The 18,009-nt window shown below is 41.5% G+C and overlaps 1 protein-coding gene across 5 annotated transcripts in view; it reads left to right on the top strand.

Moving 5' to 3' along the window:
* NCOA3 (nuclear receptor coactivator 3) overlaps positions 1–18,009 on the top strand; it is a 273,852-nt gene that overhangs the window by 211,311 nt on the left and 44,532 nt on the right. For all 5 annotated transcript variants that reach the window (XM_033963802.1, XM_033963800.1, XM_033963799.1 and 2 more), the window contains 8 exons: positions 2,199–2,299; positions 4,096–4,270; positions 4,579–4,767; positions 5,961–6,062; positions 8,238–8,378; positions 10,141–10,288; positions 14,773–15,158; positions 16,024–16,883. In XM_033963802.1, the coding sequence (XP_033819693.1) occupies positions 2,199–2,299; positions 4,096–4,270; positions 4,579–4,767; positions 5,961–6,062; positions 8,238–8,378; positions 10,141–10,288; positions 14,773–15,158; positions 16,024–16,883 (2,102 nt within the window). The remainder of the gene's footprint in view (positions 1–2,198; positions 2,300–4,095; positions 4,271–4,578; positions 4,768–5,960; positions 6,063–8,237; positions 8,379–10,140; positions 10,289–14,772; positions 15,159–16,023; positions 16,884–18,009) is intronic.

Raw genomic sequence — 18,009 nt, 5'->3', positions numbered from 1 at the left:
CGGGACGAAAAATGGCCTTGTCCCCGTCCCCGCAGAGGCTGCTATTTTTCATTCCCCGTTTTGGCGGGTTACCTGCAGCTAAACGCGGTAGCCGCGGGTAAACTGCCACCGTGTCATTCTCTAATGCCTACCAGAAAGAGGGTGTGGTTAAAGACAGATAGTGGGCATGTTTTGCATGCAGGCACCTGAATTGGACTTAGGCGCTGGTATTTAGGCCAAGAAGACCCTGGCATAAATAGGGGGTGCCTAAGGTTTTGATGCCTCCTGGTGCTTAAATCTAATTTAGTCTCTGCTAAGTGCAGTTCTAGAAATAGCACCTAACTAATGATTGACATGCACTATAGAATTCGGCTCGGCCCCCTTATACTTGGTCCCCCATTTCAACTTAGACTGCCCTGCCAGACCCACACGCAAAATCCATCTGTTCAGCCACCCAACTTTCAAGGGCTGCTGTTACAAAAGATTCCTGAATAGAACACTTGCCTTCCAAGCAGGTCAACTAAACAATTGGCTGGGCAATATTATCTCACACTCCTCATCCTACCTTAACTTCAGGAAATTATTAAAAACTAACCTATTTAACCGATTTATAACCAAATTCCCCTACCGATCCATGTTCCCATGACCTCTCTACCTCTCCCCTGTTCCCTGCCTACCCTTATATATGACCCCCATTATTATTTTGTACCTGTATCCTGCTTCCCATTAATTGTAGCATCTTTCATTCAATGATTGTCCTGCCTTCTTATATTATATTGTGCCTGTATCCTGTTCAAAAAATGTGCTGCTTGTCCAGCCCTCTTAATTGTATCTTCTTCCGCTGATTCTACCTATTTTCGCTGTTTGTCCAGCCCTTCTTTATTATAAACCGCCTCGAACTACTACGGCTTTGGCGGTACATAAGAAATAAATTATTATTATTATTATTAAGTTATGTGCTCAGGTTAGGAATTGAAGGGTCGTTTTACTAAGGTGCACTAAATGTTAACGCGTCCATAGACTATAATGGACCGCTAGCGATCCTTAGTAAAAGGACCCCTTAATTTGAGCTCCTAAATTTAGGCCTGGATTTAGAAATAAACAATTTTATTGATGGCAACCAGGAAATAGAGAACAAACCCCACTCCCCCTCCCAGATCTACCACCGTTGAATATACCATACAGAAGGTGGCCACAATCTAAGGTCATCAAACACTTTCCAATACAAAAAAAAAGAAAACTCCCACGTTTGCCCCCCACCCCCCCAACTAAACTCCTCAACAGCAAACAAGAAACCAAAGCAGACTACTGCAATGACCTGTCCCAAAATATAGTTTCAAGTTTAATAAATATTTTGATAAAATTGCAATTTCAAAAATTCAAAGCGATGTACAATAAGATGTGGGGAAGACAGACAAAACAATTAAGAATCCCCTAAAGCAGTGTTTCTCAACTCGGTTCTGGAGTACCCCCTTGCCAGTCAGGGTTTCAGGATATCCACAATGAATATGCATAAACTTAATTTGCATACACTTGCCTCCATTTTATGCAAATTTATTTCATGTGTATTAATTGTGGATATCCTGAAACCCTGACTGGCAAGGGGGTACTCCAGGACCGAGTTGAGAAACACTGTTTTAGAGCAGGGATCTCAAAGTCCCTCCTTGAGGGCCACAATCCAGTCGGGTTTTCAGGATTTCCCCAATGAATATGCATTGAAAGCAGTGCATGCACATAGATCTCATGCATATTCATTGGGGATATCCTGAAAACCCGACTGGATTGCGGCCCTCAAGGAGGAACTATGAGACCCCTGCTTTAGAGGATGCTTTCTTAGGTCAGTTCTTCCTGGTGCCTAACTTTTCGGCACCATTCACTGTATTTCACTCCTAAGTTTAGTTCCTGCCTAAACCATGCCCTACAACTGGCCTACAAGTGTGTCCCCTTCCAAATTACACATATGTGCCCAATTTTAGGAAGTTGGCTTTGGTTTTCAAAGGAACTAATTTATGATCGGCTGTGCTCCTAAACTCTGTGAAAATCGGCCTACTAGCAGAAAGAAAAAAAACCCTGTGATAGTCTGTTCCGTCTTTCTTAGTTTGGCACGTTAGTAAAAAAGCAAGTGATTAGAGCTTTAGATAAGGTTTTCAGAGCTGAAGACCTGTCAATACCCAGCAGGATTAATCATTAAATAGAAAATTATTCTTTCTCTTTTTCAGGAAAATCATCTTCCAGTGATGACGATGTACAGAAGGCTGATGTGTCTTCTACGGGTCAAGGGGTGATTGACAAGGATTCCTTGGGACCTCTCTTGTTGCAGGCTAGTATAACAATATCTGATTCAGATTTAAGTTTCACGTTTGTTAATTCTTGATATAGCACACATCACAAAGCGTCTGAGTGGTTTACAATCAAAGCAAGTAAACCATGGTGCAAGTGGAAAAAGAAAAGACATGAAAAGAGCAGAAATAGAGAATGACACGGTGACAAAATTCATCACAGTTCCCGTCCCCGGGATAACCGCGGGAAATAATCCCATGTCATTTTCTAGTGTCTGTTTCAACCTCGGTCCTTCTACACCAGCATTCTTCAAAGCAAAGCTTGCGGGTCAATGGTTGTGGCCATTCATACTCTGATTCTTATGTGAGCCAAGGATAATGAAGCCATTGTGACATCACTGAAGTGATTGGCTCTGAGGCACTGGTGGAATGAGGCATTATGACATCACAATATCTGCTCTAGATACCAGAGACTGTCATTCTGTAGTGTCTGTTTCAACCTCAGTCCTTCTACACCAGCATTCTTCAAAGCAAAGCTTGTGGGTCAGTGGTTGTGGCCATTCATACTCTGATTCTTCCCTCTCTCCTTAAAGAATGACATGAAGATGGTTTACCGCGGTTATCCGCGGGGACAGAAACAGTGATGAATTTTGTCACTGTGTCATTCTCTAAGCAGAAATTGAATCATTGAAGGGGAAAAAATAGCAGGGAGTTAAAATGGGCTAGTTTCTACAGGCTGTTGCTGAGGAGCATTTCCTTATAATACCAAGCAGAAAATGGAGGGGGAGCAGGATTGGAAGTAAGTTTAGGAGCAAAGGGGTACTTTACGCAAGCAAAAGCATCTTTAAACAGGAATGTCTCGAGGGCTGTTTTGAAAGGGCCAAGAGGTTTCAAATCAAAGAGAAAATGGCCAGGCATCCCAAAGAGCAGGACCAGTAGAGGAGGAAATAGAGCTCCTGTTCATCCTTTCCCCCAATTAGAAACCGGGGGTGGGGGGGTGGGCATAGCCATAGGCGGGCCTGGCCCACCCAGCTTGGTTTCAGGCCCAGCCACTCAGTAGCTACAGGCTGCCAGCGGCTGACCCAGAAGTCCCTCCCCCTGACACATTTGTGTTTTGCATCAGAGGGAAGGCCTCCCAACCAGCCACCGATGCACGCAGGAACCACTGCCAGCGACCTGAAGAAATGGTACATGGGCTGAGGGAGGGCGAGAATCCAATCAGAATGACAATAATTATTTCCTTTCTTGATCTTTAAATTGTGATTTAAATTGTGGACTAAATAAGACATAATGTTTTTCCTAAATAAGTTTTGTTGAAATATTTTTTCTGGCTCTTTTGCATTTGCATAATGTAATGCTTGTATTAAAATGGAAAATCTTATAAATAAATAAAAAAAAAAAAAAAAAGAATGACAATAATTTGAAACAATTCACCTTTTTAGTTGTCATAAACCTGAGCTTGCAAGAGTGAAGTAAACAGCTGTTTGTGCATGGAATTAGATGTCCAGATCGATAAGAAAGATAGTGACTTGACAGGATCAATTTTGATATATTGCACACAACTGATAACATTTTTATCTTGATTTCAGCTTTTTAGTTAAATAATGTTTAAAAGTTAATTTTCTTCTCATTTATGGAGAAAAGTTGAGCTGTGTGCCTCTGCTTCTAATAGACTTGATTAATGTAGCTATAGGACTACCCCTGTACCTCAACAGCTAAATACACAATTTAGTGTCTCTTACTAACTAGTAACGATTTGTAATGTAGTATGTTTCCAGACAGGCATTTGTTTTTAAGCGACCGGGTCTCTTTATTTTTATGGTGATAACCTTTTCAGGCCTTGGATGGTTTCCTGTTTGTGGTCAGTCGAGACGGGACCATTGTTTTTGTGTCGGAAAATGTCACACAGTATTTGCAGTACAAGCAGGAGGATCTGGTGAACACCAGCGTCTACGGTATATTACACGAGGAAGACCGGAAGGATTTTTTGAAGAACTTGCCCAAGTCTGCAGGTAACTTCTTTGTTTCTCAGTCTTCGCTCGTTAGAGCAGTGATTAATTGCAGTGGAGCCCCTGTCACTTTTTTAATAAGGAAGTCAGCTGGTGAAGTTTGTCATCTGTCTTAAGGCTCTTCTGAACTTCCTGTGCAGTTGGTCTGCTTGAGAGCAGGCAAAGTGGCAAAGCCCAGCTGCACAGGAAGTTTGAAAAGAACCGAGCAAGGAACAATGGCAGTCCTCCACAGATATCTCATCTGATGCTATCACAAATTAGTGCTAACGTAATGAGACTGAACAGCATTTTTGTCTCTCTATCTCTCATAGTTAATGGTGTACCTTGGACCAATGAAACCCCTCGGCAAAAGAGCCACACGTTTAATTGCCGTATGCTGGTGAAAACAGCCCACGAAATTTTGGAAGACCCAAGTGGCAACCTCGATTCTCGTCCAAGATATGAGACCATGCAGTGCTTTGCACTCTCGCAGCCCAGGGCCATGATGGAAGAGGGAGAAGGTTAGAAATGATTTGTATTTATTTTGGATTTAGCTCTCTTTTTTTTTTTTTTTTGGTAGTTCAAGATGGATATCGTGGGTATTTACTAGTTCCTGAAGTTCCTAACAATCTGTTTGTACTTGCTGTGGTGGAGGGTTAAATGACTTGGCCAAGGTTGCGAGGTGTTGTTAGTGGGATTTGAACCCTGGACTCCCTGGTCACTGCACTGGCCACCAAGCCACTCCTCTTCATTCTCACTCGCCAAAGAGCTGGAGCCAGTGAATTCTTTCCATTAACACTGACAGTAATAGGCATAAGTTAGTTAGTACTGGTCCATCAAAGCTCATGGTGTATTGGCAGAATTTACTTTTATCAAGGTCATATTTTTGCCCTTCACTTATTAAATAAATTTGAAATCTAAAGTGCGAAGTATTTTAATTTTTTTCCTGTTTTCCCTCCCAGTTTATCAATCCTAAGTTCAGTCTTTGTAGCTTTATAAATATGAAATGCTCAGCAAACATGGAATCAAAGGAGTCAAGAATTTCAGTCAATCCTTGGTTTTCCAATTTTTTCAACTATGGAACGAACTTCCTCTTATTTTAAGGGGTCCTGATCCTTTTCAACTTTTTTGTAAATCTTTAAAAACTATTTTATTTGCCAAACACTTTGGAAACTAGTCATATTAATATTTTCTGATTGTTACTTTAAGTATTTTTTTAGTTAACTGTTAACCAAGTCAAGCTCTTTTCTGGCTGAAGACCCGGTATATAAAGCTTAGTTTTAGTTTAGTTTAACTGATTTGTCTAACCCAATATCCTGCAAACGTTCTGATGCTGCAGCTGGAAGTGCGTGGATGTCGATGCAATGACTTCACATGCCGACATCCGCGCGTGCGTAGAGGCCCTCCTGAGCCTATTTCTATGCTGGTAGGAGTTACTGATGGATGAGAGGTGTGGGGAGAGGAGGAGAGACACCGGCTGACAGCCTCTTGCCACGAGAGGCATGTCCTGTAAGCAGTCAACCAGCGCCTCTCCTTGCCGGCGTCTGGTGGCACACAGTTTGCGATACACTGGCCTAACCTATGGTAGTCGGGTGCAGTATTCCTCTTGTTCTGCCCATATCAAGCCTCACCAAAACCAGGAAAGAGATTAAAAGAAAAAATGCAAGGAGCTGGATTTGTTCTCTGTGTTGGATTATTATGTGTTGTTTTGCAGACTTGCAGTCTTGCATGATTTGCGTGGCACGGCGCATCACAACAGCCGATCGGGTCTTCCCATCAAATATGGAGAGCTTCATCACCAGACATGATCTTTCAGGTGAGGATAACGTTAATAATAAACATTTTAAACAGTTATTAGAGCTCAGTGTTTTGAAATTGCATAGGTGGAGGCTGGGAGGAGAATGATTGCGACTCGTTTAACTTATAGAATACTATACGTTACACTTGAATTTCCAGCTTTTAGGCCTGACTACCTAGACCAGGGGTGTCAAACGTCTGTCCTCGAGGTCCGCAATCCAGTCGGGTTTTCAGGATTTCCCCAATGAATATGCAGGAGATCTAGTAGCATACAATGAAAGCAGTGCATGCAAATAGATCTCATGCATATTTGTTGGAGAAATCCTGAAAACCCGACTGGATTGCGGCCCTCGAGGACCGATATTTGACACAATATCAAATGATTTAACAATTAGCTTGGTCTTATCTAGCAGTGAACGATTAACTCATTCATTCTATTGCAGGCAAAACAACACAAAGCGGATAAATTGATGTAAAATAAACAATACATACATAAATCATATGTAAAAATACAAATAAATAGTTAAGTATAAAAACTAAAAAAATATATAAAACCTTCACTGACCAGATTACCGACCATTTTTGTTTTTAAAACAGTCACACACAAGTAAAATATGTACAGACATTTAAAAACCAGAATCGGCGTCTTATTCTTCATTTTAAAGAAGTTCACGGGCATCAAGTGTCCCAACATGTTTTGGCCAATGTCTGCCTCGGGGTCTTATGTGAAAAGAGCAAGATGCTGAAAAGGGACAAACCAAAAAGCTCAAGGCCCCAAAGGCAGAATGTATTCAGGAAGGCAGCCTGCCAATATCTCCTTAATAGTTATTTGCCAGCATAAAGACAAGCCTAACAGATTGTGTCGCCAAGGAGCATGTCTCTCTACCGAGGGGAAACTTTTTAGAGAAGACAAATTAGAATTTGCTTCATTCAGTTGCAGGAGAAACTATGATCCATAACATAACATCGTGCTTATTATCCGCGTAACTATAAGTTCAACGCGGTTTAAAAAAGACTATAAACAAAGAACAAGGTCATTAAGAGCAGAATAAATTATTTAACCAAGTATTTTGAGAAAAGAGATGTTTTCAGCTGAATTCGAAAATGTTTTTTTAGGAATAAGCAGTAAGCATAAACGATCGGAGTTCTTTATGATGGGAAGCTCCTTGAAATGCCAAAGTATGGTCCAGAAATTTCTTGCTTTTACAGCCTTGTACAGAGGGAAAATTAAACAACTATGTTTGTATGATGCTATAGAAAATCTATTAACCAGATAGAGCGGAGGACAACAATCCTGGCTGGGAAACTATATAAATAAAACCAGACAGACCTACAATGCATTCTGAAAATCTATCAAAACCACTCTGTTTGACAAATTCATCACCTAAACAGACCATTCCGCACTACACTTTTTCCCCTACAACTCGAAGCATTCCTCAGGCAATTCCTTCCCCTCTCACTTTCCCTCCTTCTTTCACCCCCTCTTACACTTCCCTCCTCTACAACCCTTCTTATGTAACTCCCCCTCATGCATTGATAATTCGCTGAATGTCCAGCCTTCTTTTGATGTTGAACCGCCTAGAAGTCGTCTGACTATTGTGGTATAGAAAAATAAAGTTATTATTATTATTATTATATAAAAATAACAAAAACAACACAACTTAAACAAAACACGAGCCTCCATCCAATAAAATGGCGTGACATGGTCATACTTCTTGAGGCCATAAATCAGTCTAACCACCGTATTCTGAATCGGTAGTAATCTGGCCATGTCTTTCTTAGTGATTGTCAGATAAACAATGTTACAGTTGTCAAGAAGACTCAATAACAAAGATTGAACCAAAAGTCTAAAAGCAGAATGCTCAAAATATGGTTTGATAGTTCACAATTTCCATAAAGTATAATAAATTTTATGTACCATCGTATCTTATCTGTTTTTTCATGGTCAGGTGCTGGTCCAGAACATCTCCTAATTCTTTAATTGTTGGATGAATTGCATACAGTGTTGAATTTATACTAATAGAGGGCTCATGAGAGATTTTGTGAGGTGATGCAACCAAGAACTTTGTCTTATTAGAAATGAGTTTAAGTTTGAATTCTTGCATTCAGGAGTTCATCAATTTCAGTATAGACTCAATTTTATTTGTTATTTTCACGAGGAAAGTGACAAAAAAAAAATATTTTCTTTTATCAGGCAAGGTTGTCAACATTGATACAAACTCCCTGCGGTCGTCCATGAGACCCGGCTTTGAAGATATAATCCGGAGGTGCATTCAGAGGTTTTTGTGTCACTCGGAGGGCCTGCCCTGGACATACAAACGCCACTATCAAGAAGGTAACACAGCAACACGGTTTTCAATAGAACCGTTGCGTGCAGATTGCTCTGTGCAAAATGACTTTGAATTAAGCGGGAACTGGTGAAACACTGGACTCTTCATTCGCATGACTGATAAGGAAGAGGGTTTTGTAAGTGGGTAACTGTGGCCGTCCTGAGCCAAAGAGATATAATGCAAGCAGCACAGAAATAAGCATTTGCGATGCACTTTTTGAAGAAATAGAATTAACTAGATCCACCGTGTGGGTTTGGAACGCTATACAGTGAACACAGTGTTCCCCCGGTTGTTCGCGGTCGGTGATTCGCAGTCCCGGTCATTCGCAGTATTTTCCGACCATGAACCGCTGACAACAAGAGGGCAGCGTGAGAGGCAGGAGAGAGCAGCTGGAGCGGCGCGAGTGCAGGAAATCACTCGCGGTATGCTCTGACCGCCTCTTCCTGCACTAAATCGAGCCTTATCCAATCAGAAGCTGCTTTGACACGCAGCTCCTGATTGGATAAGGCCGGACTTCGTGCAGGAAGAGGCGGTCAGAGCGAACCACGAATGATTTCCTGCACTCGCGGTGCTCCGGCTGCTCTCCCGCTGCCCTCTTCAGGCTCCCCCATGAAAAACCATAATTGCGGTTTTTCGAGATTCGCAGGGGTTCCTGGAACAGACCCCCCGCGAATCTCGGGGAGCACTGCAATTATCATTTTGTCTAGTGCTGTACAAAAAAGTTAATAGCTGTGAGTTTTTTTTAATTTTTTAAAAAAAATAAATAAATAAAACCTCCTAAAAAATAAATAAATAAATCCTCCTAAAACCAAGGCGGCTTACAAGAAATCATTCATGACGGAAGTCTACATGTGTGTTTTCCTGTGGCCAGTGGCGTAACGAGGGAGAGTGGCGCCCGGGGCGGTGGCACCCTTCTCTGCCTCCCTCCCACTTCTTCATTACCCCTCCCCCTGCCACACGCACACCCTCCTTCCCGTCCCCTGTCCCTTTTTAATTTTTCAGCCATGAGCAACAGCAAGAACTTGCTGCCCCTGTCGTGTTGGCTATCCCTCTGACGTCACTTCTTATGCGCGGGGACATCGGAGAGAGGCAACACTGATGCGGGCAGCAAGTTCAAAATGCTGCTCACACAGGGAAAATGAAAGAGGGAAGGGGCGTGCAGAAGGGGTGGGGGGCGGAGAGGTAGATGGGTGCCTACACCCCTTACAAAGACCGCATCCAGGGTGGACCCCTCCCCCCACTCTTCTTACTACGCCAAAACAAACAAACAAAACAATTAGAAAACAGAGTTGGAAAATAAAACAGTATGATAAAATGTCTTTAATTATGTACAGTATAGTTTATTTTGTGATCCAAAAGTCACCTGCCTGACATGACCATGTTTTGGCTTGGGCCTACTTTAGGGGTAAACCATGTTGCTTTAATGAGAAATTCAATATTTGATTGTCAAAATATCAAATATCCTGGAATGAAATCTAGTCGGTTCCTTTCTACAATTCCAACACTTTAAGCACTTTAATTAAATTTGAGATTCCCTATTAAGGCAATATATACCTCCTGAAGCAGGTACAAACCAAAACGTGACCACAGTAGAATTAAGTGATTCTTGTACCTGCAAATGAGCTATCATTTTGACCTTACTGCTTTATTTTCTAGATTTTTTTTCAACTCTATTTTCTGACTAATGATGCTATTTTTAAAATATGTTAAAAGTGTGTTTGATTCGTCTGCCTTGTAACAATTTTTCTAAACTTATTTCCCACATAGCTTATGTACACAGCCATGCTGAAACACCGCTCTATCGATTCTCCCTGGCCGACGGCACCCTAGTCACAGCACAGACCAAAAGCAAGCTTTTCCGCAATCCAATGACAAATGATCCTCACGGCTTCGTTTCCACTCATTTTTTACAGAGGTAAAGCTTACATCTGCCATGCAAGACCAGGACTTGTCCAGATCTGTCCTGGAGATGTTACAGCAGGTTGTGGTTTTAGAATATTTACAGTGAATATGCATGAGCTAAATTTGCATATGGTGGGGTTCTATGCTTTATAGATTTATTTAATGTGTTAGATATTCTGAAAATCCAGTCAGCTTTGAGATGAGGACTCAGGATGTGATGAACAGTGATTTCTGCGAGACAGCACCTTTATTTTTCTGCTTTTTATTGTGTATTAATGATTAGAGTGAGGGGACACGGTCCCCCTCCATCTTGCTGTCAATACTGGCAATTCCTCACTCCTACAGACATGAGTTCCAATTCTGGTTTTCCTTTTGCAAAAAGGCTTGCAAATATCATTACTTTCTTTTAATATACCGTATTTGCCGGCGTATAAGGCGCACTCCCTTTTTATATACATTTTTAAGAAGAAAAATAAGATTACTGACATGCTTGTACAGTGCCCCCTTCCCTGTCAGGCTCTTCGCCCAGCCCCCTTCCTGCCAGGCACTGCTCACAGCTCCCTTCCCTCCTAGGCTTTCCACCCTTTCCCCCCCTCCCTGCCCTGTCCATCCTATCAACTCTGCTGCTGGAATTACATTACATTACATTAGTGATTTCTATTCTGCCAATACCTTGCGCTTCAAGGCAGATTACATAAAAGTTTTCAGAGATTACATAAAAGTTTACAGGAATCCCTGGTGGAGGAGTGAGCTTTCCACGCTTCTGCCCCGCTGCTAACCCGGTCGGTCACTGCCGTGGCTGCCCCAAGTTCTGGCTTCTTCAGCCACTGAGCGGTACTGAGCATGGGGTGCACTTTGGCGCTGCTGCTTGGTGCTGAGCGACTTCCTGAATGGATCTTGCCTGCTGCACTTTTGGACCACCAGGGATTCCAGTGGCAGAGGAAGTAGGACGGACAGGGTGCAGAGCCTGGTGGCCTGGCGGAGGCCTGCATTAAATACGGTATATTAATATAAACCAGAAGTTGACTGAAATTTCAGCTCATAATTTTGATTATCAGCGCATAAAACACACCCCATGTTTTAAGGAGAAAAAAAGTGTGTCCTGTACGCCGGAAAATACAGTAACTGTCCACTGTAAACAAAGCCATCCTATGATTTTAAAAGAGAAAGGAACACAGACTTTAGGTTTTAATTTTTTAATCTCCAGTTAAAAAGCTTTTTAATGTTTTTTTCAAGTCTGGGGAAGATTTTCCCCATCAGCTTCCATGCTTTGGCCTGTGTCACATGTCTGAACCTTTCTAGTCGACCGTAAACCACCTCACAGGACAAATTAAAAAAGCTAAAGGCTCCTTTTCCAAAGCCTTGTTTGCAAATCCTCTGCAGTAAATGCACTGAAGCCCGTTCAGTGCCTTTGGGTTTCGATGCATTTGCCATGGGAGAATTGCTATGGTTGCTTTGTAAAAGGAACCCTAAGCGAGACAACGTGTTTTTGGCGTTCCCTGGGCTCCTTTCATAAATATTGTGGTACTGCCGCATGCTTTGGCTTTAATTTAATTTGTTCTTATTTTGAAGTCATGTATACCTACATATTATGCTTTTAATAATAATAAATTTATTCTTATATACCGCCAGACCATGCCAGTTCTAGGCAGTTTACAACAAGAGATTAAACAGAATCATAATAAGATACATAATGAACAAATGAACAAAAACAGTAAAAACTTAGGTTACAAAGCTATCAAATAATGGCGTTTTTACTAGTTTTCTAAAAGAGTAGTAAGATGAAACACATGGAATAATTTTACCGAGCCAGTTGTTCATTTTGGCTGCCTGAAAAGTAAGAATCTAATATAATAAAACCCTAAGCCGCACATGCGCAATCCCACCTGCGTGCTCCCGTTTTCTGTGCGCTGTAGGGCACCACAGGTAAGAATGCGCAAGCGCGCAAATCTCTCTCTCTGGCCGGCAGAGAATCTGTATGCGGGACTCCCTGCTCTTTAGCTCCTCCAGGCAGTGGCAGACCAAACAGGACCCGATCGCGGAATCTAAGGTAATGTTCTGACTGAAGTTAGTTTTAAGTTCTTAGCCGGTGCCGCGGCTCCTCTCACGAGCCGCACCTGTGTCGGAGAAGGCTTCCAACGCAGGCAGGGATTGTGAGAGAAGCCGGTGCCGCGGCTTAGAACTTAAAACTAACTTCGGTCAGAGCTAAGGGAGTCAAGGCCCCAATTGTAAAGGTCGTCGGCGTCATCTTCGCCCCTCTCCCCGGCATACCTGAACCCCCGTTCAGCCTCCCATCCAACCCTCCCTTCGGCTCCCTTAGTCCCTTGCCGCCGCTCCTCTTCTCTTCCCGCGGTCCCGACAAACGTCCTGACTCCAGCATCGGCCGCAGCACTCTAAACTCGCTGCTTCGCGGCCTGCTACTGCCCTAATTGTCATGGGGACCAGCAAGAAAAAATTTGTTTTTTTTTCCCAGAATTTAATTTTAATTTGAAATCAATCGTCCATAGTTCAATCTGGTTTAAAATAGTAGATATGTTTTTTTGTAATCTCAGCTGTCAAACGTTTAAACTATGGTGATGTCATCAGCATAGATAAAAAAAAATCTCAATTTTAAACTTTGCAACAAATTTCCCAATGGCGCAAGTTAAATATTGAACAAAGTGGGAGATAAAGGCAAACTTTGAGGAACCCCACAAGGATTTACCCAACAGTAAGAGAGCTTATCATCGCTATAAAGTTATTATTATTATTATTATTATTATTATAAACACGGTAAGATCTTTTTCCCAGAAATCCCCGAAACCATTTCAAAACATTTCCTGAAATTCCAATTGAGTCCAGACAATCAGTTAGAATGGCATGGACTCAAAAGTACCTAAATTCATGCATGCATGAACTGAAAAGGTATGACGGGATACAAATAAAGCTATTATTATTATATTAGCCAAACCTAAAGCTGTTTCAATCTCAGAACACTTAAAGAACCCACATTCTCCCAACACTTTGCTGGAGAAAACATCCTTTATATGGTGTCCTAAATTAGCCAAAATTGGATTACCTAATGACTTAATGAAGTTATATTGACAAAAGTGAAAATATTAGTAAAAACAAAATTGCCACAGAACTCAGTTTGTGTTTGCAAGTAGTTTTTGTTGTTTTTTTTTCTTTCTTTAAAAATATATTTACCGTTAAATTAAAGTGTTAAAATTTAAAGGAGGCCCTTTATTTAATCATCAAGAACGCAATGCTGTTAAATTGATCTTTTTAACATAAAACCTTCCCTGATATTATATGAATAGACAGAGTTGAAAACTGAATCGGTAGGTCTCCTGGGCCCTTAAAGGTTTTGATGCCCGACACTGCCCAGATCACAACAGGAGCCTCTGGTGCTGGCCCAGAAGGGTCAGCATGTGGTGTCCCCTTACTTTCAGGCTGCATTTGTGTGTGGGGGGGGGCAGGAGAAAGGAGTGGAGGCAAGTGATAAGGCAAGAAAGAGGGGCAGAAAAGAAGGGATAAATAGGTAAAAGAAATATCATGTTTAAAAGTAACAAAAACAGAAAAGAGGATCCAAAGAAGTACAGGGAGAAAACAAGGTTATCTTCCACTGATTTGTACATATTGGGCTAGATTCAGCAAATTGCTCTAGAAAATCGGCACCAGAAAGATCCCATGCTAAACTAGCAGACCGCCCTTTATAAAAACAGTGCTTAAGAGTGGATTCCTGCGCTCAAGTCTAGCTACTAGCATTTCTGCCTGCTGAAGCCTGGTGTAAATGACTGTCCCTAATATTCGGGAGATTGGCGCACAAATCTAACTTTTAGGAACACCCTCTTATTCACCCATACCTCCTGTGGCCATGTCCCTTTTGAGCTGTGCTTGCTAGAAAACGTAAGCGCCAATGTTATAGAACAGCCCACGCAAATGCAATCTTTAATGCTTTTGTTAATTAATTTGTGCGCATATCTGCCTTTCATGCTCAAATTTTGGCTGCATATTTTGGTGCTCTGTATAGAGTCTGGGGGATTTCGGGCTACCATGGAATATTTTTACAATCCTGAGAATATATATTGTATTCAGAGTTAACCAATAAATGACCAAACTTAACTAAATTTTTGCCTTGGGTAAATTATTCCTTGTTGTCCATATTTTTTAAAAATGAAACTATCCCCCCTCTTTCAAAACTATTGCGTAGTTTTTATTGCTGGCTGTGGCGATATGAACATCGGAGCTGATACTGCCGCATTTAATGCTAAAAATCACGCTACAGTTTTGAAAAAGAGGGGTATATATATTTATTCTCATCTTTTTGTGTGAATTTTCTCCTTCTTCCATGGAGAGCAGCTTTTAATTCTTGCTAATGCCTTAAATTGCCTAATATTTGAAAGTTTGTTACTTTTCTTCTTTTTAAAGGACTGAGAGGGGAGGGGTAGGGGCATTTAATGTTATCTATCGTATTATCTTGGAAATTTTACATCATATGGTTGATTTATTTGTCAGAGAGCAGAATGGATATCGACCGAATCCTAACCCGGTGATGCAAGGCCTAAGAATGCCTACAGCTGCAAACATCAACACCGTTGGCGCTATGAATATGTCTCCAAATCACAGCATGCCAATTCAGAACAGGAACTATGGTATGGGTGACCCCAGTGCCATGGGGCAGATGGCTGGCATGAGGTATGGTTGCCCTGGCAATATGGGACCAATGACTCCATCATCAGGCATGCAGTCGACTCTTTATCAGAATAACAATTACGGAGTGAGCCTGGGCAGTCCACCTCAGGGTAGTCCTGGACTCGGGGCCAACCAGCAAAACTTAATGGTTTCTCCTAGAAACAGAGTCAGTCCAAAGATGTGTTCAAATCAGTTCTCACCAGCTGCAGGTATTATATTTTTTTTTCTTATATTTCTTGTGTTTTGGTCTTTGTTTCGCCAGCCCTTTTTAAGGGTTTGGATTTGCCTATTTAAATCTGTACTTTTCACTGTTCATTCCTTGTTTTAATGGCTAAAGTTTGGAATGCACTGATTTTTGCAGTAAGATCTTGCAACCGTTACCTATGGCGTTCTGAGTAACTAAAACCAATTTTAATCCTTTATATGTCCTGTCAATATTTTATTGTTTCTTTGATTGTAATTCATGGTCAATTTGGTCTGACCTCTTGTTTATTGTAATCCACCCTGAACTGTCAAGGTAGTTGGCGGAATAGAAAATCCAACCTAACACCTTTTCTGCTCTCACTTAAGGTTACTTGATAAGGAGCAGTAAATTTATTTTATAATCTTACTTAGATTCATGTGTTCTCTAGTATTTACTAAGCTAAACCTTCCCCTAGCTAAAGTGATTTTTGCCAATAATCGGGTTGATGTTTGAAGGATCCAGGTGCCTAACTTAAGTCACTTAGGGGTAAATTTAATTAATGTCATTGAAATGTTGGTGCCAGGATGACATGCACCGAGTGTGACGAGATATGTGTAAGGGCTCATGCTTAACTGTCGCTTAACGCAATTCTGTAAAGTGTGTGTGTGCGCGCCTTTAATAGAATCGCGCTAAGCGCCACTGTACTCGGTGCTGATTTTTTTGGTGCCTTATATAGAATATGGCCTTAGTGTGAAGCATCCCTCCACTTAACTTTGAGTACCCTGTAGAGAATTCTTCCCTAGGTGTCGCTTTTCAGCTACATGTATCATTAATTCTGCACGCAAGTCTTTGTGTTGTCCCATAACTGCTTTCTTCCTTGGATGTTACAGGAATGCATTCGCCAATGGGAGCTGCAGGCAACGCAGGTGGTGGCAGTTTTTCCAGCAGTTCCTTAAGTGCTCTTCATGCTATCAGCGAGGGTGTGGGGGCCTCCCTATTATCGACGCTCTCTTCACCGGGCCCCAAAATGGACAACTCCCCAAATATGGGCCAGCAAAACAAAATGGCCAGCCAGGATTGCCGGAGTCCTTCTGGCTTATATTGTGAACCAAGCCAAGCAGAGAGTTCCATGTGCCAGTCAAAGAGCAGGGAGCTTCTTGCTGACAAAGACAGCAAGGAAGGCATCCTTGAAGGGTCAGCAAGTCAGAAGTCACAACCTGAAAGCAAGGGACATAAAAAACTCCTCCAGCTGTTGACCAGCTCTTCTGATGAAAGAGGGCATACAGCTTTGTCAAACTCTACCCTGGACACCAACTGCAAGGAGTCTTCTACCAGTGTCAGCAGTCCCTCAGGTGTCTCCTCCACGTCTGCGGGAGTCTCCTCCACGTCAAATGTTCATGGGTCACTTTTGCAAGAAAAGCATAGGATTCTTCATAAACTATTGCAGAATGGCAACTCGCCAGCAGAGGTCGCCAAGATCACAGCGGAAGCTACCGGCAAGGATACCTTCCAGGATTCTAGTGTTCCACCTGGAACTATTAAGCAAGAGCAGTTGAGTCCGAAGAAGAAAGAGAACAATGCATTGCTTAGATACCTGCTAGATAAGGATGATGCCAAGGACCAACTTTCAAAAGATATTAAGCCTAAAATGGAAGTAACGGAGAACAAAATTGGGCAGTGCAACGCATCCTCAATTCCTACTTCAAGTCAAGAGAAAGAGATTAAAATAAAGTCTGAACCAACTGAGGAGGTATTTGGAGTAACTTGTAATATATTTCTGAGATTGTGTAGAATTGTAGAAGATTATAATGGTTTTTATAACATGAAGTTTGGATTGACCATCTCCCTCTTTAGCAAGACAGGGATTATATGCCTCTTGTCTAAACTGCAGCAAGTTCATTATTGACTTAGGGCTCTTTTTACTAAACTGCGGTAGCGTTTTTAGCGCACGTTAACCCCCGTGCTACGTGGAAAAACTAACGCCAGCTCTATGGAGGCGTTAGCTTCTAGCGCGTGCGCTAAAACCGCTAGCGCAGCTTAGTAAAAGAAGCTCTTAATTTGGCTAGCAAAACCAAGACCAGAATATTTAAGGAAAAGAAAGTTAAAGGCTGGCCTAATGACTTAAGATTACCAAATTGGGTTTATGCTTCCTGGGTTTGGGGTGGGAGCACTTGGCCATCATAGAAAGTAACATCTTTGCCTTGGCGGATAAAATGCCTAAACTAACGCACATAAATTTAATTTGCATCCAATTAACAGTAATGCTTGTTTTTATTAATGCAAATTAGCAACTCAAAGCGCCGTATATAGAATTCAGGGGATGGTCTTTATCGGCCATCATTTTCTCTGTTTCTCTGTTTAATTCTCTTCTAAAAATGCTCTGTATGTTTTGAGGAGTTTCTCTCTGAAAATTATGCATAGGGTGTCGCAATTCATCAAATCGCTAAGACTTACTTGAGCATGAGTTGATGGCCCCTAATAACAATATGTGTCATCCTTATGTAGTCAAAGCAAACATTTGTTCACTTTTAAGTTTTAAGTTCCTAAGGCACTTTTCGGAAAGAAATTAAGACAGCACTGTTCGATAGATTTATCTCCTAATCAGATACCATTTTAAAAACTATTAACACCATGCTAATAACTTTGAGAAATATGTGTATTTTTACTAATTGTATTCTGTAATTCGCTGAATGTTCAGTGACATCTTCGCTATTTGTATTCTGTAATTCGCTGATTGTCCAGCTCTCTTCACTGTAAACCGCCTAGAAGTCGTAAGATTATGGCGTTACAGAAAAAATAAAGTTATTATTATTATATGACTTGATAAGGGATAAGACTGCAAATAGTGATGACGTGTGGTCACTCTGAAAAGCTGT

The sequence above is a fragment of the Geotrypetes seraphini genome, chromosome 11, assembly GCF_902459505.1.
Source record: "Geotrypetes seraphini chromosome 11, aGeoSer1.1, whole genome shotgun sequence".
NCBI lineage: Eukaryota > Metazoa > Chordata > Amphibia > Gymnophiona > Dermophiidae > Geotrypetes > Geotrypetes seraphini.
The sequence above is the reverse complement of the archived record's forward strand: the minus strand, read 5'-3'. Positions and strand labels throughout refer to the sequence as shown.